The sequence below is a fragment of the Cricetulus griseus genome, chromosome X (assembly GCF_003668045.3).
Source record: "Cricetulus griseus strain 17A/GY chromosome X, alternate assembly CriGri-PICRH-1.0, whole genome shotgun sequence".
NCBI classification, from domain to species: domain Eukaryota; kingdom Metazoa; phylum Chordata; class Mammalia; order Rodentia; family Cricetidae; genus Cricetulus; species Cricetulus griseus.
Genome location: NC_048604.1, coordinates 2,598,467 through 2,620,289, shown reverse-complemented (window position 1 = coordinate 2,620,289; position 21,823 = coordinate 2,598,467). Strand labels below are relative to the sequence as shown.

At 51.0% G+C, this 21,823-nt stretch overlaps 1 protein-coding gene across 5 annotated transcripts; it reads left to right on the top strand.

The window, feature by feature from the left end:
- The first annotated feature begins 802 nt into the window (after nucleotides 1-802).
- On the top strand, nucleotides 803-21,823 carry LOC100757762 (X-linked lymphocyte-regulated protein 5C). 5 transcript variants are annotated; one of them, XM_035450153.1, is made up of 14 exons: nucleotides 1,566-1,695; nucleotides 2,153-3,698; nucleotides 3,986-4,099; nucleotides 4,186-6,445; nucleotides 8,852-9,077; nucleotides 9,317-9,389; nucleotides 13,465-13,612; nucleotides 14,113-14,182; nucleotides 15,061-15,095; nucleotides 16,214-16,331; nucleotides 17,108-17,207; nucleotides 18,645-18,743; nucleotides 21,214-21,318; nucleotides 21,414-21,823. In XM_035450153.1, exons 7-14 carry the CDS (start codon nucleotides 13,507-13,509, stop codon nucleotides 21,486-21,488), a joined length of 708 nt encoding a protein of 235 aa, XP_035306044.1. In that variant the 5' UTR covers nucleotides 1,566-1,695; nucleotides 2,153-3,698; nucleotides 3,986-4,099; nucleotides 4,186-6,445; nucleotides 8,852-9,077; nucleotides 9,317-9,389; nucleotides 13,465-13,506; the 3' UTR covers nucleotides 21,489-21,823. The 5 variants fall into 5 exon arrangements, 3 of the variants coding, with proteins under 3 accessions (XP_027290025.1, XP_035306044.1, XP_035306045.1); XM_035450154.1 differs by having other exon boundaries at nucleotides 1,593-1,695; nucleotides 3,321-3,698; XM_027434224.2 differs by lacking the exons at nucleotides 2,153-3,698; nucleotides 3,986-4,099; nucleotides 4,186-6,445; nucleotides 8,852-9,077; nucleotides 9,317-9,389 and having other exon boundaries at nucleotides 803-1,695.

Below are 21,823 nucleotides of genomic sequence, written 5' to 3'. Positions count from 1 at the left end.
TCATAAAACAGGAAGAGAAGGGGTATTGTGAATCCACAGACACAGACTGCAGGACATTTCACAGAGATTCAGACAAGAACAATGGGAGAGTGGACTCAGTTGCATGCAAGGTTGTACTTGAGAGTCTGCTGAGGCACCAAGTCAGTGCCCTGTCAACAAAGTATGTCATAGACTGTGATTCAAGAAAGGGAAAAGAGGAGCTTCTGGGAGGTATGGCAGGGCTGCCTCTCATCAGTATACCCCAAGTGTCAGTGACCCAAGGAATGATAGGTCCCCTCCCTTTCCTGCAAACATCAGAAGTCTCTGATCTCTGAAATGTGACAAAAGCTGGTATACTGACGTATGCTGCATGGAGTCATCTCATGAGATTGGCAAATCATTCTCATTAAGAGTATGAAGTCTCTGGGGAGTGGACAATGGCTGAGACTATGAAGTGCTTCCTGCAACTGGTGAAAACCTGAGTTCATTACCCAGTACACACTTTAAAAAAAAAAAAAAGGTATATGGAGAGGTATCTGTAATCTCAGCACCTCAGAGCGAGGCAAAAAAAGAATAAAAAGTCCTGCCTGGCTAGTCATTCTAGCACAATCAGTGAGCCACAGCTCCAGGGGTCCTGTCTCAAAAAATAAAGAGGGAATAACTGAAGAAGATACGAGATTGTGACTTATGATTCTGACTTTGACTTGTGCGAGATTCGCACCAGGTACTACAACGAGATATAGAAATAGAGACTTCACATATGCACACACACACACACACACACACACACACACACACACACAGAGAGAGAGAGAGAGAGAGAGAGTTCTTTGAAATCTGCTATCTCCAGGGTCACACATTTCCAACCCCTTCTTTGGCTGCAAAGCACACATCTGTTCCTCTCCTTCAACATCGTGAATGAGCAAAGAACGTGAGATAGTGGAGAAAACAGTGGAACCCTGGCCCCACCCATAGTACCCTAGAGAGGACAGGAAGTATGGGGGCAGTCAGAGACACAAGACACAGTGTCATCAGGGATGTGGTGTGCTGTCTGAGTGTGTGGGCTCCGTGCATCGAGTGTAAGGCTGTGCGTAGCTAGCTAATACTCCACCCACGGCTGGCCATGTTCCAGAGAGGCACCCCTATGGGACTTCTCTGCACTTGGGCACAGGCCGAAGAAGGCTAGACCTGGCCTGAAACTAACAGGAATTGTCAAGCAGATCGAGACATCTGCACCATCAAGCACGGATGTGATAATTTATTTTGAGGGGCGGGGGGAGGAGGGCGGGAGAAACACGTATACCGTGAGGATCTTTCAAGCCCCGCAGTCTCCCAGGTGGTCCTCTTTTGGAGGCGGAGCTGCAGGGGTGATGGCTGAAAGAAGGAAGCTCCCTTCTAAGGAATGGGTGCAGAGGGGTCCTTGGCGGCCCAAATCCTGGCTGCTGACCTCTTCCGGGCCGCCTTTAGGATGGTCTTATCAAAGAGCTCTTTCTCACGATGGTGCACAGGTGGGCCACGCAGGTACTTCTCTTCTGCCTCCTTGTAGCTAAGCTCATCCAGGGCAGCGATGGAGCAGATGATAGCTTCTGGAAGAAGAACCTCCATGGTAAATCGGACTTTGTCTCCCCTTGCCAGGGAGAGCAGGGCCTCATCTGCTTCGTTGGATATTTCTTGCAAATGTCTGGCCACGAGATGCAACTGGTCCTCGTCCTCCAGGTAGGTCTCAATGCAGAAGACTTCCCTCTTTGACTTCCAAAGGTTGTCCAGCCACCTGGACGGTTTCCTGCCCTTTACGATGTCCAGCAGGTGCTGGTCTGCCCCCTTTCTCTTCACGATGAAGTCTACGAGCTTCTGGTTGGCTCTGTCCCAAGCGGCCCTCATGCGGTCAGGCAGGAGTTTCTTACGGGGCCCCTTCCCACCCAGGGCGGTCTCCTCCTCCCAATCTTCCAAGTCTGCATAGCTCACCTTGGGGAAATCAATGTGCAGGTCCCCCTCTTGGATGGCTCTCCTTAGCGGGTAACTGGCTTGCGCGGTGTAGTAATCCATAAAGGAGCCCAGGAAGGAGCCACAGGCGAGGACCTCTCTGTAGTGGTTGATCACTGACAGGCACCAGTTGATGGCCTGACCATACACTCTGCTGGCTCTCCTCAGGAGCACTGATTTCTCCCCACAGTCCAGGTGCTTCAGCTTTCGGAGAGGGACTCGGACACCCTTGTGCTCAAACTGCATGTTGCCCTCGATCAGCAGCACCCTCGCCATCTTGTCGTTTTTGTTGACACTCTTGACCACGGCTGGCCAGAAAGGAAGGTCCTGGAATTTGAACCAGACCAGCATCCCTCGTTCGATGGTATTTGGCCCCTGGGCAGAAGCCACGTTGGTGGCTTGGCAGACTTCTTCAACTCCAGCCACTCTCCTCTTGCCCCTGGTGCTAGTCACCTTTGAGTGCACTGGAATTTCCAGATCTGGCAGCATGCACTGTGCACACAGCACATGGACCTTCCTTTTCCTGCTAGCAATGCGGACTGATCTTCGCAGCCTCGGGATTGGAGGCGTGCAGGCTGCCGATGCCCCCTTTGAGTCTGGCTTTGGGGTTCTAGGGCCGGGGTCCTGCTTGTTCTCTGGGAGGGTGGTCTTCCTTTGGGCTCCAATAGCCCTGATCTCCAGGCCTCCACACCGTACTTGCTGCTGGAGAGCTTTGGGCGAGGTAGAGGCATGTCTCGGTGGCCCGGAGGCAGCCTGCTGCTCGTTTTTAGCCCGGGCACCCTCCCTGGAGGCTGGGGTGCTCAAAGACCTGAGCTTGGATGTGCTCAGCTTTCTCTTGTTGGGATTATCACCAGCATTTCCTGCTGGTGGCTTGTAGGAACTTGGCCACAATCTAGTGCCTCTTAACAAGTTCCCTTGCATTTCAAAGTGAGGGGGCCCAACAGCAGTGTGTGCCTGGGCTTTCCCCCCTTGCACTGCAGGCTCATTCTGTGAGCCCATCAACACAGGTCCCAGGCGGCCCCGCTTCCCAGGACTCCGGTGGGAGAGCCCTTGGCCTTTCTGGTTGTGCTCTTGGAGGTGCAGGCGCTGGTGTGAGCTGGAGTTGGCCTGCTCTTCTGGAACCTTCAGAGTCGCTGTGCTGGTTCTTCTTTGGCCACCTGCCCTTCCTCTTTGATGCAAGCAGGTTCCCTCGCCCAGGACATCCAGTGCCACCTTGAGGGCTCTTCTGTATGCCCTGGTCTGCCGTGGCGAGCCATTACCCTGTGACTCCTTTCCTGCCAAGGAGGCGATGGTTACAATTTCAGACCTGGTTAGGGGCCTCACCTCTGTGCTCCTCACTCTCGTCTTCTCTCCCACAGGCAGAATCTGGACCTCCAGGAAAGATGCCCCTCTCCTCTTACTGTGGGATGAGGTCCTGGGTCTGGATAACACCCGTGCAGGCCACATCTGGCCCTTCCAGCTACAGAGCACATACTCTGCAGAGTCCATGGTGATGGGACTCTGGAGCTGTGCTGATCAGGACAGGGTTGCTCCCTTGGTTGTGGTGGGCTCTGTGACTGCTGGTCGTCTGTGACCTGCCTGTAGTGCTATCCTCCTTCCAGAATCTGGTAGACAAGCTTGAATTGACGTCCTAGCTCAGGGTGACGTGGGCGTATCCTGTGGCTGGGGAGAGGAAAGCAGAGCTGCATCAGGAGGGAATTCGCCTTTAGTGGACACAGAAGCAACAGCTCAATGAGGTGAGGAGAGAGAAAGCAAGGGAGTACACAAAGTCTGTTCTACAGAGGTGAGGGTGTGTGGGGGAGAAGATATGGAAGGATCCAGAGCAGGTGTGTAACACACGGTTGCCCACCCTGAGGCTGGGGTGGTGAACTTCCTCCTGGAGAGGTGAGTGTCTTTACTTAGATGGCCTGTGTATTTTCTTGCCCAGCCTGGTCCTTGGGGCTCCCTGGGATTATGTCGGGGAATGGGGGAGCCTCATTGTTCTCTTTCCTAGGGAGCTAATCCCACCCTGCCTCACCTCCAGGAAGCCCATGGACACCTAGTGCACCGCTGCCTTCCACACCAGTGAGATAGATACCAGGTTGAGGAGGAGCAAGTGGGTGGGGAAATCTTCATGGTGATACACACAACATGGCAAGTAAGGATGGTTGCTGTCACTGTCATAGCTTCCGGCCTCCCCGCCCCCACCCACCCCCCACCCCAGGACCACATATTTTGGTTCAGATTCCTTGTTCCAAACTCCATCCTGGACCTCACTGTGGGATCAAGTGTCCACATGGCCCAAAGGAGAGCCCCTGAAAGAAAGCACCTCATCGTGGAGAAATGCTTACCAATTGGCAGACCCAGGAGTGTCAGATGGAGAGCGGCAGGGTTAAGTGTCTCTGTTGGAATTGCCCATCCTCCTGCCGCAACCTCAAGTCCACAGACCTTACACACCCACATCTGTCTGTGATGGGCACTGCGCTACCAACAGATCCCAGGCCACAGAACTCTCCTGCCCACAACCTCTGTGTCCTAATGTTAATCCACAAAGTCTTAGATAGACAGGAAATCAAAGCAGCTACTTGTTGGCCTGGTTCATCACTTGTCCATCCACAAGTCCAGAGGGCATGCTTTGAATCGGAAGTGGTGTCCAATGTCATCTGTAGTGTAGCTCTCCTGTTCATGTTCCTCCATGCTCTGCCTCTCCACATAGTTCCTTCCCCTTGTGCTGCTCAGTGGAATCTCATCCCTTTCTTCTCTTCACTGTGACCGGGTGTGTGTCGGTGGTCTACTCCTTTCCTGGCTGCTCTTGCCTTGGGGCCATGGTTTCCTATCAGCAGTGTGCATGTCATGCATGCATGCGGGGAGCAAAGCCCACATCTGTCTGACCCTCAAAAGAGGCCCACTGTGCTTGCCGAGAAGGACCACGGTCTTTGAAGGACCACAACACGGAAGAACCAGGAAGGGCTCATGTGCCACAGCTGCTCACCATTCGTGCCAGGGTGCTGGTGGCTCCTGTCATTACCAGGCACAGTGAGGCAGAACACTGTGGACTCTGAGCTCCTGACACAGCTTCCTAAGGACAAACTGCTCTTCTTGGGGACTCCCAAAAAGTTACCCCACATCCCTTCTGTGAGTGAGGGCCCACCGAGCTCTCCCTTAGCGACTTCAGTCCTTATCCATAGGAGTTCCCAACTGTACAGAAATATGGGAGGCAAATGATATTCTCATCATTACCTCAATCCTCCCCTTCCCACTCTCTGCATCCATAAACACCCATCGGTACATTAAAGCTCCCTATTCACTGTGCAAATGTGCAGTGCCCCTTCTGCCGTATTCCCATTCAAGACTTTCTGACTTCAAATCGGATGTCACAGTGCACAAAGTGGCTATCTACATAAAGGAGTCTAGGTCTGTCCAGGCCACACCTGCTCGGTGATGCAATACCAAATGTGTACTGTGGAGGTCTGGGGCCCAATTTCGGGATCACCCATAGTAATCCTTCCTCTGAGGAATCTGTGTGATCCTCTGATCCAGCCCCCTTGGAGTCCTGGGTCACAGCTGTCTCCTGAGGAAAACATAGGTGCCTCGGTGACTTGCGGCTGCCTTCTGCTGGACCTTCTTCTCACACGCCCTCCAGCAAGGCTGAACGAGCACCATTAAGCTCAACTATGCCCCATATCCAGGCACCACGCTTCAGGCACGAGAGAGCCCACCCCTCACTCGCTGCCCTTAGAAACCACAGATGCCCTAGTTACACTTACAGAATGCAAGCTTTCCACCCCAGGCAGGCCTGCATGCGCCTCTGCTTGCCTCAAGCATGATGTCCTCAGCCTCACACACTTCCTGAGTTAGAAAGCATCCCTGGGAATACCAAGTATGTGTTCAAGCCCACAAGCCCAAGGCATCCATGCAGCATCTGTAACCCGGTCATAAAGAAAAGTGTCTGCATTCATATCAGGCCGCACTCTCCCCAGTGTGTGTATCCCATCTGTCACGCCTATTGCTCCAGGGCATAGAAAAGTCCTTACATTTTCTACAGCCTGCTTAAATATTGTCAGTATTGCCTTCTGCCTCCATCGTTTCAGGCATCTCCTCCAGTGCACTACCTTCAACAGTTACCTTTCCGATGAAAACAGCACTATCTTACCCAGAGGTGAATGGAGAAGTGTGCAAGATGGAATCCTGAAATCTCCATCTCAGCACATGCCTTGGCCCCGTGCCTGAAGGCCTTCTATCAAGAACTTGCACGCAATCCCCGTGTTCCAGGTTTATTCATATGTTCTCCAGATGGGAACTTCCAGATGGCTTCCCTCCCTGTGGCAGTAAGACAGACAGACGGGGGACAGTCTGATGAGAGGGTGCAAGAAGGGTACAACGAATATTGCTCGCTCACAGGGGCAGAGATACCCAGAGAGATCCACATGATGTGCTGGCGGGTCAGAGAGAAACCCCAGCTGCTCATCCTGTAAGGCCCAGCTAGCTGATGCTTAACCCAACCGTGAGTGGAGTAAAGACTCAGGCCCTGACACAAACTAATAGCTGTCGAGGGAACAAACTCTGCCCCTTCCTCAGACGTTCATACCACACTGGTTTTACCTCAGTCTGCCCAGTTTCGATTAGTGACCTGTTTAGAGGCAGCCCTCTTTTGGAGGCATGTCTTGTCAGGTCTCCAGTCTCTTCATCCCTCCAAGGGAAATGGCAGTCCTCACCCCCCTCCCCGTTTACCTACTCTCTCTCTCTCTCTCTCTCTCTCTCTCTCTCTCTCTCTCTCTCTTTCTCTGTCTCTCTCTCTCAGACAACACAAGCCACAACTATCTCGGGTAAGGTGCTGTCACACGAACACGGTCAGGAGCCCATGTGACAATCATAGCCAAACAGAGACGAGGCATCCATTTACGTGGGTTGGTGATCTATGCTTTCAGGGCCTGAAACGATGAAGCTGGCACCAAAGAGGTGTCACCTGAGGACAAAGAGACAGGGCTGGCTGAGCAGCCAGTCCTTGGGGCTTCGCTTCAAAGAGTAGTAGTGAGAACCTCTCCTGTCCCATGAAAGAGCAAGCACGCTCCCGAGGCACACTCACAGGCTCAGCTCCCACTCAGTCAGGCTGGCTGCAGGCACCTACCTACGCGCTTTGCATGTCTGTCTAGTGATTCCACCTCTCCAGTCTGAGTATCCTTCGCAAATGTATCTGTAACCAGGAAAGAATGGCTTGTCCCCGTTGTCATGGCAACCACAGTGTCATCGGAAAAACGTTCTCTCCTAGTAGCCAGTTCTCTGTGGAAATCAGGAAGTAGTAATCCACCCAGGAGGCTGACTGTTCACTTACATCCCTGTCACCTAGTCGTCCCCACCCCCACCTCTGCCAATCCCCTGCAGCTGCATGCATGAAAGAAAATAAGCACGCACACACATACTACAGAAGGTGATGCTGCCATTCCAGGGCCCAGGGGGTCTTCGTGCAGGGGCTTTGACCACAGAGGGTCTGAGACAAGGCAAGACAGGAGATGACGGGCTCCTTTCTGCCTTCTAATATAATAAGATGACGTGGGGGCCAGATGTCAGAAGATCACCCTTACACCTGTCAGAATTCTGAAGCCAGGCAGATTGTTTCTCCAGATGTAAATAAGTGTTTGGGCAGAAAATATGGAGGACCGTAGACCTGCAGGAATTCAAGTGGCAACACCATCCCCCCCCCAAAAAAAACCCTCTCTAATCCCAAGCAGGAAGGAGAGAGAGCAAACTTCAAATTGCAGGAGGCTTTGGAAACCTCAAAACCCACCCACAGTGGCATATTTCCTCCCTCAGTGCCACACTCCCAACAAACCCAAACAGTGCCATCTATTAGGAAACGAGTATTCGAAAGCCTCAGGCTGTGGAGGCTATCTCATTCAAATCAACACACACACACACACACACACACACACACACACACACACACACAGACACGCATACGAACACAGACACATACACACACACACACACAGACACATACACACACACACACACACACAGACACACACACACAGACACACACACACACACACACACACATACACAGAGACACAAACACACAGACACACACACACACAAACACACAGAGACAGAGACAGAGAGACAGAGAGACAGCGACACAGAGAGAGGAAACTGTGTTCCTTTTAGCTGCCTCAAGGCATGCCTACTACTTCATGCACCCTTCCCTGCATCTAGTAGGATGTTTTCTCATCCAATTAGATGACACCATTTTGGAAAGTTCGCCTCTTCAGGGTTTTTCTACTTTGCTCACAGCACATACATGGGACATTACAGAACATGCTTTTTGCCTGACCCATTTCACTTATAATACTCCCGACGTTCATGGGGCGGGGGGCAGTGCATTCCTCTCAGGGCTGGGTAAGTATTGTGTTGTGCTCATGTGCTATGCTCTGTGTATCTCTTTATCATGAGAGAGTAATTTGGGACTTTCCCACTGTGACTAGGGCTGCCACGAGCTTTTGTGTACCTATATTTTCTCAAATGCGTCTATTCAGGGGACCGGCCCATACCAAGTGGTGGAATGACTGTGTGATGGGCTGATGTAACTTTACCCATTTTGATGAACACAAAGGTACTCCCCTCAGTAGATACAGCATTGCAAATCCCCACAGCAGCAAGGACTTGGGATTCTTCCTATGGGTAACAGTGGTTCTTAACTTCCTTCCTAAATAGTCAAGTAACTATCTCTCTCTCTCTCTCTCTCTCTCTCTCTCTCTCTCTCTCTCTCTCTCTCTCTCTCTCTCTGTGTGTGTGTGTGTGTGTGTGTGTGTGTGTGTGTCTGTGTGTGTCTGTGTGTGCGTGTGCGTGTGTGCGCATGCACAGGTAGGGTCGAGTTAACTGCTGTCATTGTTTGTTTCCTGCATTCCCTAAGGTCAGATTCACATGTGCCACCACAGACATGAGTCAAGCCTGAACCACTACAAGCCCCAAGTTACACTCGCATGATTGCTGGATGGGTGTCCCTTAGGGGCACCTTCAGCTAGTGTCATGCATGCTTGCCTGTTTCTCTAGAGAGGCCAGCACTGTTAGTTTCCAGAAGTGAGGACTAACCCTGGAAAAGGAGGGTCTCTGGTGACTGTCAGGAAGCATGTCTATAGGTGAGTGAGTAGGTGTTAGGGCCCATGAGGTGATGCCATGGGCCTCACTTCCACCCTGGAGTGGACAGGGGCCAGAAGGGCTTCCTGGGAGAGCTTTGTGAAGGTGTTAGGGACGCCAAGGCGGGGGGGGGGGGGGGGGGGGGGGGTGGGGCAGGACAGAGCGCTTGCCCCTGCAGAGACTAGGGCCCTTCTCCATGGCCCTTTCAGTACCCTTCTGGTATTCCTGCCATTCTGAACAGGTCTATACTTGTACATGTTGAAGCATTGCAAGCAGGGAGCAGAGGTGTTCCTGGCACTCTCAGCCCTCCCTAGGTGAGTTCCTAGCTTATGCATGCACGACCTAAAGCTCCAAGTCCAGTATGCCTTATTACGGGGTGGGCCTCAAGATGGCCAGGCTCACCTATGCAGACATGGTTTTCCACAGAGGTATGCAACACTTTCTGGAAGTGAGGCATACCTGGGACTCCCTGTGGGAGAGCAAGAGGGTCTGAGGATTGTGGTGACCTGTGTCCCTATAGGTGAGTGACTAGGTATTGGGACCCAGGATAATCCCTGAGGTGATATCATCCGCAGCCTGAATTCTACAGTGGAGTGGGGGAGGCCAGGAAGGGCCCTGTGGGAAAGCTTTGATACGAAGCAGGGACTGAGAAGAGTGGGCAGGACAGGGCAGCATGTGTTGTGGTCGCAGCAGGATTAGGGACCCACGCTGTGGCCCTTTCTGAAGTCTTTGGGCACAGGAGACATTTATCTGGGTCCACATGTCCACAGTTGTGCCTAATTAAAACAGGAGCAGGGGCGTTTCCTGTCCTCCCCTGCCTTAAAGTGCAACTTCCTGTCCACGCCTGCATGATTGCAGCTGGGCTTAGGCAAGGAAAAGGATTGGACAGGCGCACGCATGCGCCCAAGTGGCGGCCCCACTATTTTCCGGAAGTGAGGACTAACTAGCTGTGAGCGTCGTCGAACGGAAGCAGGGTTTCGGGCCGCTGTCCTGAGGCCTGTTCCTCTAGGTGAGTGGCCAGGTATTAGGACCCAGGATATTCCCTGAGGTGATGTCTGGCTCCTAAGTTCCACACCGAGTGGACTAAGCCCCAGGAGGAAAGTCTAGGAAGGCTTTGTGAGGGACGGAGGAGTGGACCGAGCAGCGCGCACGCTTGGGGAAAGACTAGGGACCTTCCACATGGCCCTTTCTGAGGTCTTTGGGCACTTCAGATGTCCTCTTGGTCCATATGTCCACGGGTGGACATATTCCAAAGAGGGGTGTGGGTCCTCGGGTCCTCGCAAGCATTAATACAGCGAGCGGTTTCTCGGATGCGCATGCGCAACCCGAACACCCAAGTACGCATGCGTGAGTGCCCCGTAGGCCTCAGCAAGGATAGGGGCGGGGCTGGCCTGGGTCACGCATGCGCAAACGTTTTCCAAGGCGGGAACAGTTCCGGGAAGCGAGGTCTCTCCAGCCCTGACTGCCCTCGAGGGTGAGAGTGGTTTGTGGCGGGCGGAATGCTGTGAGGCGTACTCTCCTAGCTGAGCAACTAGGTATTGGAAGCCACTGTAGTCCATGAGGTGACTTCCGGAGCCTCAATTACCCATCGGATTGGAAAAGGCCCCGGAGGGAGGACAGTCTGGGAAAGGTTTGTCAGGGCCACAGGGGCTGAGAGGACTGAGCAGGACCGCATGTGTGCTGGTGGAGTGTCTAGGGACCTTCTCCGCATACTCCAGACATTCTCCCGGCCCGTACTTCCACGGGTGGGACCATTTAAAACAGGGTTGTGGGCGTTCCGGGACATTCTAGGCCTTAGTTGCGCAGTTTCTGGTTCACGCAGTTTCAGGTTCTCGAAAGTTTACGTTCATGCAGGCACAGTCTCAATTCCCACCCCTGCCGGGCCTCCGGCTCCTCCACCTCTGCGGCCTCCGCCGCCCTGCCTGTCACTCAGTCAGTCACAAGCCTGCTTTGCCAGATGGAGCGATGATGCTTACTTTCTGGGAAGTCTAGCTAGATGTGACCCACCTTCGCGGGTAAGGAGGGTCTCTGGGGATCATCGTGAGTCCTGTCCACCTAGGTCTGTGACGAGGTATGGGGCCCGAGGATAGCGCATGATGTCCAGAGCCTCCCTTCCGAATGTGACTGGAGGAGGCCGCATTGACCAATCTGACAAACTCTATGTTGGGGCCGCAGGGTCCTAGGGAGTGAGTGCCCAGGACAGTTTGGACTGCTGGGGTAGGTAGGGACTAGGGACCTCCCAGGAGGCACTTTTTGTACTCCTTGGGTATTTTTCACATTGGTCCAGGGAGAGAGCTAGACAGGCAGGCACGCTGAAAAGAGAGGGTGCTCTGGGCCTTGCCTGCCCCTTGATGGTGCAGGTCCCATTTCAGGCACGTTCAACGGCAAGCCCTGAGTCCCTAGCCATGGTTTCTGGGTGGACCTCACCGTGGAACAAGGTTAGCCAGGCGCTTGCCTACATGCCTTTCCTGCTCTTCCAGAAGCAGGGAGTCTTAAGTTCAGGAAGGGAGGACTAAACTAGGTGTGACTGCTCTGGAGTGGAAGGAGGGTCTCCGGGGTGGGGGTGGGGTGGGATGGAGAGGGGTGAGGCAGGTCTACCTCGGTGAGTGATTAGTTCGTTATTAGGGCCCAGGGTAGCCCTTGAGGTGATGCCTGGAGCCTCACTTCTGCACCAGACTGCAAGCAGGGGGTGGGGTGGGGGGAGATCTGAGAAAGCTTTGTCAGGACCACAGGGCCCTGGAGGAGTGGGCAGGACAGCATGTGTTCTCGTGAAGGAAGTCCAGTCTCTTCCAGGCCCTGTTACTGCAGTTCCCAGCTCACTCATGTACAGCTGCATATCCAAGTCAGTCGCTGGGTCTCATCCTTCAGCACCTTGGAGCAGGTTCACACGGGCCTGCATGCTGCTCCACCCATTTCATTCAGGGAAGTGGGGTCTACTCAGGTGGGATAAGCCTCTGACGGGAAGAAGGCTCTCAGGGGAATGTGGTTGAAGCATGATCACCTAATCTGAGTGGGTCCCTGTTCTGGGTTTCTGGTGGTCACAAAATCAGAGTCATCCTGGATCCACAGTGCTTGGTGGTGGCACAGAATGGGTTCTCAGGGTGTCGGGGACCTGCCTAGTTGAGGTGATTTCTGCAAACCTCCCTTCTGCAAGGGCCTAGACAGAACCCCAGGCTCTGCAGGTACTAGCAGATGTGTGCGTTACACAGTGAGGAATGGGGGAGAACATGGAAGGTCCCCATTGCCCGTGATTACTCTTTGGTCAACACTGGATGTGTGTCCACAATTGTGATGTCTGATGGGCCCTTTCATGCATGGCAACTGCCGGGGCCGAGCCAGGCACGTGACACCCTTGGACCCATCTGTTGCAAGAGCACCTCCTAGCCCCACCTCATGAGTTTGCATGATACTCTCAGGCCACGGGTGCATCTGTGACACATTGGCCTCAACCATGGATGTTTGGTCCACCACAGGCAAGTATGTAGACTTGCTGAGGGGCCTCATACAGGGACAGAATGAAGCCTATTCACCTGCTGGGTGCCTATCCCTAGCCTGTATCACCTACCACACAGGTCAGGCCAGGCCAGGCACAGCCCCCTCCCCCAGACACACCTCATGTATGTGCACTAGCTGGGCCCATATGCTGGGGCCTTTCTCATGCATACATAGGTGCTGCTCCAGCCAATCAGAAAACATGTTTGTGGAGGAGGGCAGTGGCTAGGTATTACCTTCCTCTGAAGAGAAGGGGAGTTCTGAGGGGAGGGTCTTGGAATAGGATTGTCTTGTTGGCTGCCTCGTTATGAAAGGGTGCTTCTGTAAATTCCGGGGATAGGGAAACTGTGTCAGAGAGTGTGTTCCCAAGTGCCTCCTGTGTGTATTCTTTGGGTCTTCCCAAGATGTCTGGGTCCCTGAGTTGCTTCTGAGACATCCAGACTGAGAGTGGGTAGGGATTTCACCTGAGTGTGCAGCAGGGTTCAAGCAGTTAGTGCCCAGACGTGGCTCCAGTGACCACACTGGCCATCAGTGGGTTGGTGTTTGTGATTAGGCACCGGCATTAGGTCACTTGCTCCGGGGGCTTGCCCAAGCTTGTCCTATCCTGGGGACAAGAAATCAGGAGAAAGGACTGAGATTGAGGGCTACGGGCTTGCGGAGAGCTCTGCCATTCAGCCAGAAAAAAAAAAAAAGGCTGGGGAGGAGGGGGACACACACACAGAATATGATTGGATGTGGTGGTATATATCAGTGTCTTCCTCCCGCCGCCACTGCCTCTTTGCTCCAGCACAGCAAGTGCCAGGACACATAGCCACAGCCTGTGGAGTCCTGGTCCCTGTTTCCGTTGCTGCCATGAAATTCTTCTCTGTGTCTTTATTGTGCACACCATCATTTCAGGAGTCCTGCCCAGCCCAGCGCAGCCCAGCAAGGCCCCAAGCCATGTCAACCAAGGACCAGAAAGACATGGAGAGACGTGCCAAGCGCCCAAGGGTTGATCAGAATCTCCCATCAGATGACTCCCAGAACCCGGATGCAATCACACCCGGTAACAACTGATATGGGGCATATACGGCTGGGCCTCCCCGAGGGAACAAGCGCAGGGGTGGCCTGGTACTAACCAGGTCATTCTATGGGGTTACAGGGGTGGGGTGAGGGAATCCAGGTGCTGAGATCTGATTCTCATGCATGTTCTGGGTTTCTGTCCCCACCTGATATTCTCACCCTGTGGCAGGAGTGCAAGGCTCACAGGGCCATTGGTCCTGGCCAGCATGCCTCTGAAGAAGCCCATGGGTCACGGTGAATTTCCTTGAAGGGCTTGTACAAATACATGTACCTGCTGTCCCCAGACTCTGGCTGAGCTGCATTTCTCCTGTGTTGGGAGTGGGGTGTGGGGTGTGGGGTGTGGGCATGGGTTCCTGGAAGACTATTTTAAAACTGTTGTTGGCCATGGGCTCAACCAATCCCAGAGTGAAGCTGTTTCCCATGTGGGGTGTTGAGAACACCACACTTCTTTCACAAAGGTGTAACCCTTTCTTCTCAATGCAGCAAAGGATCCAGCAGTTGATACCAGTGAGATGGGCAGCTGTTCCTCAGGATCAGATGTGCAAGAGGCCAGGTGATGTCTTAAAGGAACTTTGGCCTGCCCCAGGAGGTAGTTTCAGTGTGGTTTTTATGCAGGCATACAAAGAAAATTATGTCCTTTGCTGGAAAATGGATCCAAACGGAGAGTTTGGTGTTAAGTGAAATGAGCCAGCACCAAAGAGACTAAAGCCACCTGTTTTCTCTCATTTGAGGATCCTAGATTATAAAGCAGGTCCATAAAATGATAAAACCCAAACTCAGAAAGGAGACTGGGGAGGGGTGGGCAAAGGTTTGGGGAGTAGAGGCTGACTCCGGAGGTTGAATATGGTCACATGGCGTGAAAGTTGAGACACTGTCTGGGTGATAGAGCAGGACTAGCAGGAGGGCACTGAGGAAGGATGAGAGTGAATACAGCTGATGGCTGGAGTGCATGACAGATGGGTGAGTACACCTTTATGAAACCCGTCGCTGCTGTACAGTGAATGGATTCTGGTAAGTGTTTAGTATAAAAACCCCTATACTGCCACAACATGACACGAAGTCACTGCTTGAGGAGAGGAGACACTTTCATGGAGCTGCCTGCAGTTGGGCGGGGGAATACCGGGGATGCAGTTGTCACCAGTCATCCAACTCCCAGCCTGAGGTTGGCTTCCTGGGGATACGGCTGACTTTGAGTCACCCACGCTCCAGCAAGTAACCCTTGCCCATGTGCCCGTACGTGCCTGCACTGAACTCGTTGGCTCAATATGAAAACGTGAAGGAAGGAATAAAAATTATGACCCAAAGAGAGGAAAATCCGACTTTGCCCCACAGAAGCGCTAGTCTCTGCAAAGCCACATGCCTCACCTTTCCTTCAAAGCAAACTTTGGGTGTTTGTCTTCAGTTAAGGACTCTTGTGTGCATTTTCCACAGGAAGCCTGTTCAGAAGAGGATACAGGATTTCAAAGGTGGGTTTGAGCACAAGTTGCTAGTCCCAGAGCTTTCTTTCCGACCCCACAACTTATGCGTGGTGAGAGAACGTGGTCACCAGCCAACAGGACTCTGTTTACAGTTCTATGGCCCAGAGGATTTTTTTTTCTGGAAGAGTAAATTGCCATTTGCCCTTTTGGTGGTGGGCGGGGGTGCTTTAAGGTTAACTTTTAACTAGCTCTAGCTGCTCTGAGCAGGGAGATGGAGTAGCTGTCACTGAGGTGATGGGGAGAGTTTCCCACTTCCTGCATTGATTGCTGGAGAGTGTTACTGGAGATGATGGCAGGCAGATAAATCTCTGCTTTTTATCTTACTGCATGAGTGGCCTGTCACATTTCAACAGCTGTTTTCCACGTTCTGAATTAAGTCATTTTCCTGGCTTCCCAAAGTTGCTCTCCTCTAGGAAGCCCTGCCAAAGAGGGCATGGAATACTGCCTGAAGGCTGTATATGCATTCATGAGCCTGTCAGGGAATCCCGAAGGCAGCCATGGTCTGGAACAGGAAGAAAAGTGTGTGTGATAGCGTGCAAACATCATGCATGCCACACGAGCTCGTTCTCTGTCATCAATGGTAACCAAGTCAGTGTACCACATGCCATCCCCAAGATGAGGTAGCTTTTATTCACTTGTGTAGTTGGCCCTTAAAAGAGCATTACTAGAGAGACGTCGTCAATTCTTAGCCAGTGTATAGAGTCAATTCATACAACCCAGGATGTCTGACGTCTGACAGCATTGCTCCTTCTGGTACAGAGGAACTGCTGCTTGGGCTCTGAGGTGTCCAGAAAATGGTTTGTCAGTGGTGGGGTTACTCGTCAAAGCACGATGGCCACCACGCCTGTATTCCTAGCAAGTAGGAAGTGGAGGCAGGGAACCGGGGACCGGAGGTCGCCCTCACTTGCCTCTCAGGTTTGAGACCAGCCTGGGCTACTTGAGACCTGGTCTAAAATTAAAAAATAAAAATAAAACAGCAAAGAGCAAAAAGGACACAGGATCTATAGATAACTCCTACAACTGTGTAGGTGATGCGTCAGGGAGGAAAGAGTGCCTCTTCCTCCGGATATTTGATTTAAAGTGATACCATTTCCTTTCTCAAATAGGTGGCATTACCCAGTCCCTTCTGGCGAAGAGGAAGCAGTTTGGAAAGGATATAAATGCCTCTTTCAGAAGCCTGAACGAAAACCTCCAGAGTATTTTCAAAACCCAGAAGAAGTCACGGTAAAGTTCTGACCCTCTGTAAAATGAGGCCTGTATGTCCCGCTTTTACTCTTCATTCCAAAGTCACTCCTGCCTGCTATGGTGATCCTGCACAGAGTGGAATTGCTAATGGGACCTACGTTGCAGTGCATTTTCTCTGTGAGCTAGTCCTGTTCATAGCTGGCAGAACCCCCCTTTTATATAGCTGAGATATGATATGTTAGCAGCAAGATGGGCAAGAGTACAGTTTCTCCCCTGTGAGATAGAAAGACAGATAATTTCCTGTAAGGGAAGGACAGTCTTCTATGGTCTGCAAAACTGTACCTATTAGGAGGTACCATCAGCACTCTCTTTGGTAAATTGTTGTGCCCATGTGGGGAAAGGGTTCTGTGTGCTCTTCGTGTGTGCAAGTGCCATTGGATGAAGGGTATGTTGCCTTCACAACATGGACTTTGGCTCCCAGAATCTATAGGTTATTCCATAAGGGGAAGCGAAGCTTGAGTCTAATTTTAAGCCAGAAATGCAATCTTGGGAAAGGTGTGCATCAGAGCATCCTAGGTGTTTGAGAGGGAAGACACGTGAAATGACATCAGTAGTAGCAAGTTAAAACAAAATCCTTCTGGCATGAGAGCCACATTTCTTCTGCCTCTCAAGAGACAGTTTAAGTCATGCCCCCTTTCTCTTTTGCTACTGGCTCCTGTTTCAAAATGATTGTGTGTGTGTGGTGTGTCATTGCCTTAGCCTCACACAGTGTGACCAGTGTGACAGTGCTCAGGAATTGTTACTGTGTTTTACAGGCAGGAACTTCACTCCATCCACTCACAGATGTTTGAGTCCCTGTATCAGAAGTGGCTGGACGAGGTGGGGAGAACAAGGGAGCAAGAAGAACACCTCAACGTGAGTGTCATGTCGCTCTCAGCTTGGAATAGATTCCCTGTGTCCCTTTCCTAAGTGGCAGGGCTTCAGTGCAGCAGGCCCCTAGGGAAAGGGACAGGACAGAACAGGACAGGACAGGACATGAACATGGGGAGTCAAGGAGTGTGGTGGATGCGGCCTGGAGAGACTAGCCGTCCTCTCTGGCTTGCTTCTTTTTCTGTGGAGGGGTGGTATGGTCATGGGTTAGGAGCCAGCATGGGAGGAAGGCTGAGCAGGCACTGCCTGGAGAGTGCAGGAGAAGGCACAGGCTTGTATGTTCAGAGGGAGCCCTTCGTGATCCACAAGGTACAGATGCCAAACAGTGCAGGATGGGGTGGAGGTGGGAGGGGAAGGTCCCAAATAGCCTTCTGACACAGGGATCAGGGAGGCAGAGTGAGAGCAGTCAGTGTGGCTGTGACAGAGCAGGTGGAGGCTTAGCATTCATGGACACCCAGCAGTGCTGTCTTTGGGGATCTTTCATCCTGATGGAGGACAGAGCTATACTCCCAAGGGCCCTGCCTTCCAAAGGTGGGGAAGCAGCGCCTGGTATCAGAGGGAGATGGAGACAGATTTCAGTCTGCCAGAGAGAAGCATGTCCTCTGGACCCACTGATTGGGATGCAGCCATAGTCCTGACACTTGCTTGTTGTGAAAGCTCAGGACAATAATTAACCTCCCTGCCTCAGTTTCCTAGCAGTCAAAGCAGACCTGTGAAGAATACCTACCTTTCTACATTTTGTGTATTGAGTGGTTTCATGTTTTTTGACATGTTTCTATGGAATGTTTGACCTCTTGAGCTGATGTATGTTTGGCACTTGTGTTCCCTGCCCTTCTTATTTGGTTGATAATGTAGTTGATGGAATGTCACAATCTGGGGAATGACTGATTGATGAGGAAGATTAGGTCAGAACTCTTTTTTCCTTCCTTCCTTCCTTCCTTCCTTCCTTCCTTTCTTTCTTTCTTCCTTCCTTCCTTTCCTTCCTTCCTTCCCTTCCTTCCTTCCTTCCTTCCTTCCTTCCTTTCTTTCTTTCTATCTTTCTTTCTTTCTTTCCTACTTTTTTTCTTGGAAAGAAGGGTTTCCTTGGAAGCTAATGTGTCCTCATCTTATTAAAAAATATTTTATGGAAACAAAGGAATGTTTTGTACTTAATTTTGGTGAGGTGGGAAGCCACAGATTAGGTGGGTCTTATTGTTAATTTCAAAATGATTATTTCATAGGATTTTTGCACAGGCTTGACAAGACTATCTCACTCTGTGATTGGTCAGACCTTGTTATGTTGCTTTTGACATTGAAGGCCGTGTCTTCAAACTTGTTCCTCATGAATGTCAGAATACAAAAACATCACGGGAAGCAATTCCCGTAAGCAGGGTTCGATGTTCAGTTTTAGTGACATTTTGTCATTGATTTTCTCTATTTCAGCTTACAGCTCAGCAACAGATGAAGATTTTACAGAAAGCTATAGAGGATCATGAAACCAAGATGGAAAACGCTAAAGATTTATGCAACACATTTGTGAAGGTCTGGTAGATTGCACTTGTTGACAGAACACACCCTTATGTCCCACCATGTGTCTATAAAAGCAGAAGACAGATTGGCCCTTTCTCAGTTTGTGGGAGAAGTAATTAGTTTTGAAAACCGTGATCACATTCTCTTTGGAATAGTCTCCCCACACATAGGAGAAATGCTAAGGTTTGTTTAGCCTGGGAAACTGATGACAGTGTTGGAGACAGTGTTCTAACACGAGAGCTGGTGACTGGAAATTTGCTTAGAAAGGAGCACACTGCATTGCAGTGTCACCTCTAGTGACACTTCGATGGAAATTAGCAAGTCTGAGGATCCTTCTGGTGTTCTTTGACTTGCTTTGATTGGACAGGTCAGTGAAATAAGCAAAAGGGCAAGGGCAGTTTTAATTTTCTTTCATGTTGAGTGTTTTGCAGTCTTCTGACATTAGCATTGCACTTGAGTATGGGTGGTCATGTGTTTCAACAGCTCCCCAACTGATGTGGGGAATGAAAATGCTGGTAGAGGGTTAACCCTCTTTGAATTGGAGCTTAGAGCCAGAAGTCGTACCATTGCTGAAGCTCCAGGTCCTAAGTGACATCTATATACTTAGGAGTTGAAGCAGCCCTTCAATAGGAATTCTTTTTGATGCTCTCATTAAAATACACTATGAAATATCTCTCCTGAGATCTGATTCGGATGCCTTAACTAAAGTGCTCAGTGTGCCATAGTAAATTAAATGTTTTCAGGATGCCATCGAGAAGCTAAGTCTGTTTTTGCTGAGCAGGCATGACTTCCCCAGTTAGTACTCTAGTGAATAAATATCCCTAGCAGCCATGTGTATTCCAGGCATGGCAACGTTTGCCTTATAACCCCAGAGAGGTGAGGCTAGAGACACAAGGATCCCTGGGGCTTGTGGGACTACCAGTACAGGCAAATTGGAAGACCCTGTGTTTAGTCAGACACCCTGCCTCAGAAAGTAATGCAGCGAGCGGTTCAGGATGGTGCAGGTACACCCTAGCATACATGCATGCATGCAAACACGTACATGTGAAGGACATCACTTTGAGTTTTTTTTAGGACCTCTGGTCTTTACACTCAAGCACACATCCATGCACACCCTCCTGCACACACCCATGCACACAGAAAAGTAAAACTGAATTTTCAAGACCTTGGGAGCCATCTACATACATCCAGTCCTTTAGGAAGAGCTTAAGCAAAGGGAACATGCAGCTCTAATGCAGCTGAATACTGCTTTGGAGCTGGTTGAAAGAACCGACCAGAAAGGCTTGCTTCTAACTGTGAGTGCTCAATGTGAGCAGCACCACAGAGGAAGCCTTGTGACTGGTCCTCTCTGGCTTCCCAAATGATCCCTGCCCGTCTGCCATGTATCCATCTGCCTCTCCCACTCTCTAGATCGCTCTCTGCTTCTCCCCCCAGGCTTCCCCCCTTTCCTAGTCCTCGGCTCTGCCTCTGAGGGACTGTTGTCGTCAAACATGTCATTTCCCTCTTCCAGATTTCCCGGTGGCCTTCCTTATTCATTCTCTCTGTTTCCTGTGTCCTCTGCACAACTGCCCCACCCACCACCTCCACACACACACCCTCTTGAAAGGTTCACTGGCTACTTGATCCTGTCTATCCCTCTTCCCTCCTCCCAGTGCACTAGCTTCCCATGAAGTGACTCCCATTCCTTGTCCATGCTTTGCTTCTGCTCTTTGCCCAGAAAGCTTCCCATGCCTTGTCTTCCCCAGGAAATCCTATGTTTTCACTGCTTGACTTCACCATTTGTGTCCTTTTCATCCGAGAGCCCAGCAAGCTCCCCTTCCATACTTGTTTTCAGCTGGTGTGCATGTTGTCTGTTCCTAAGATGTTCTGGGCCCTGGGAACAGGGCAGGGACCAGACAGGCATTTTGCAGTTTCTGCACAGAGAGTGTCACGGTTTCTTTCCCCTCTGTGTCCACCATTGCTGTGTTCTTTGAGAGATCAGTGGGGTTTGAGTTCTTGCTTAAGACTTTCTTAGATTGAAGGATTGTGGGATTGTACCCTCTGTCTTCCTCTGTGAAAATCACATTCCATGGACATAGGGAATGGCTCCTTCCTCTGGGAGACCTTAGCGGCGGGGGATGGGGATGTGGGGTGTGGGTGGCTGTCTCCAATGGGGGCCTGTGCCTCGTTTTCCATGTCTCTCCCTGTGACCTTTTAACTGATCCTCCACACATTTTCCAAGATAAGTGCCTTAGCTGTTCGTGTCCCACAATGATGCCACCTTAAAATGTGTCACTGGAACTTTTTGTGGGGTGGCCTTTTAGATGTGCACAAAGTCACCACCGTTCTTTCTTTGAATTCAGAACAAACATGCTTTGGATATGTAAAGTCGTTTTTTTTAAAATTAAACTGGGTGAGGTGTGAAGCCAGGGCTTCAGGCTCAAGTAGAGTTTTGTTTGTTTGTTTGTTTGTTTGTTTGTTTGTTTTTGTTGGCTTGTTTCAGAAAGCCAAGAACTTGCTCGAACATCGCAAAGCTTTTGTTGGTGGTGAAGAAAGTGAAGTGAAGAAAGAAATCTCCAAGGCGCAGGACAGAGTTATCATGGAAACTGTAAGTCATGCGTCTGCAATGCTGTGTGCCTCACAGAATGGCTTCCTACGTGCAGAGATGGAATAATGATTCCCTCACTCTCCATTTTCAAACAGCAAGAGCAAGATGTGTCTGTCGTTGAAACGTACCTTCAATCCCTGGTCCTTGACCGTCCTGAAGAAACCATCTGAAGCTCATGTAGAGGATGCACCAGGAGCATTGGCCTTGCTAAGAGGATGTTCATAGTAGTCAGTGTAGCTAGCTCCTTTCTCTTTACTTTGTTTGTTAGAAATTGTTAACAGTTAACTGAACCCCCAACAGTTCTGTGAGTAACAACAGTTAAGTGTGGATCCTCCTGCCCCTGACAGCAAGGGAGATTCATTCTCCCCACCAGTGGCAGTTACATTTTGGAAGCAAATAATGTCATTTGATTTCACGGTTGGCTTCTTTGGTTCTCTGTCACTTCCCCAAAGTGAATGTTACCTTAGTTATTTAGGAAGAAATAAAAAACGATGGGATCCATTAA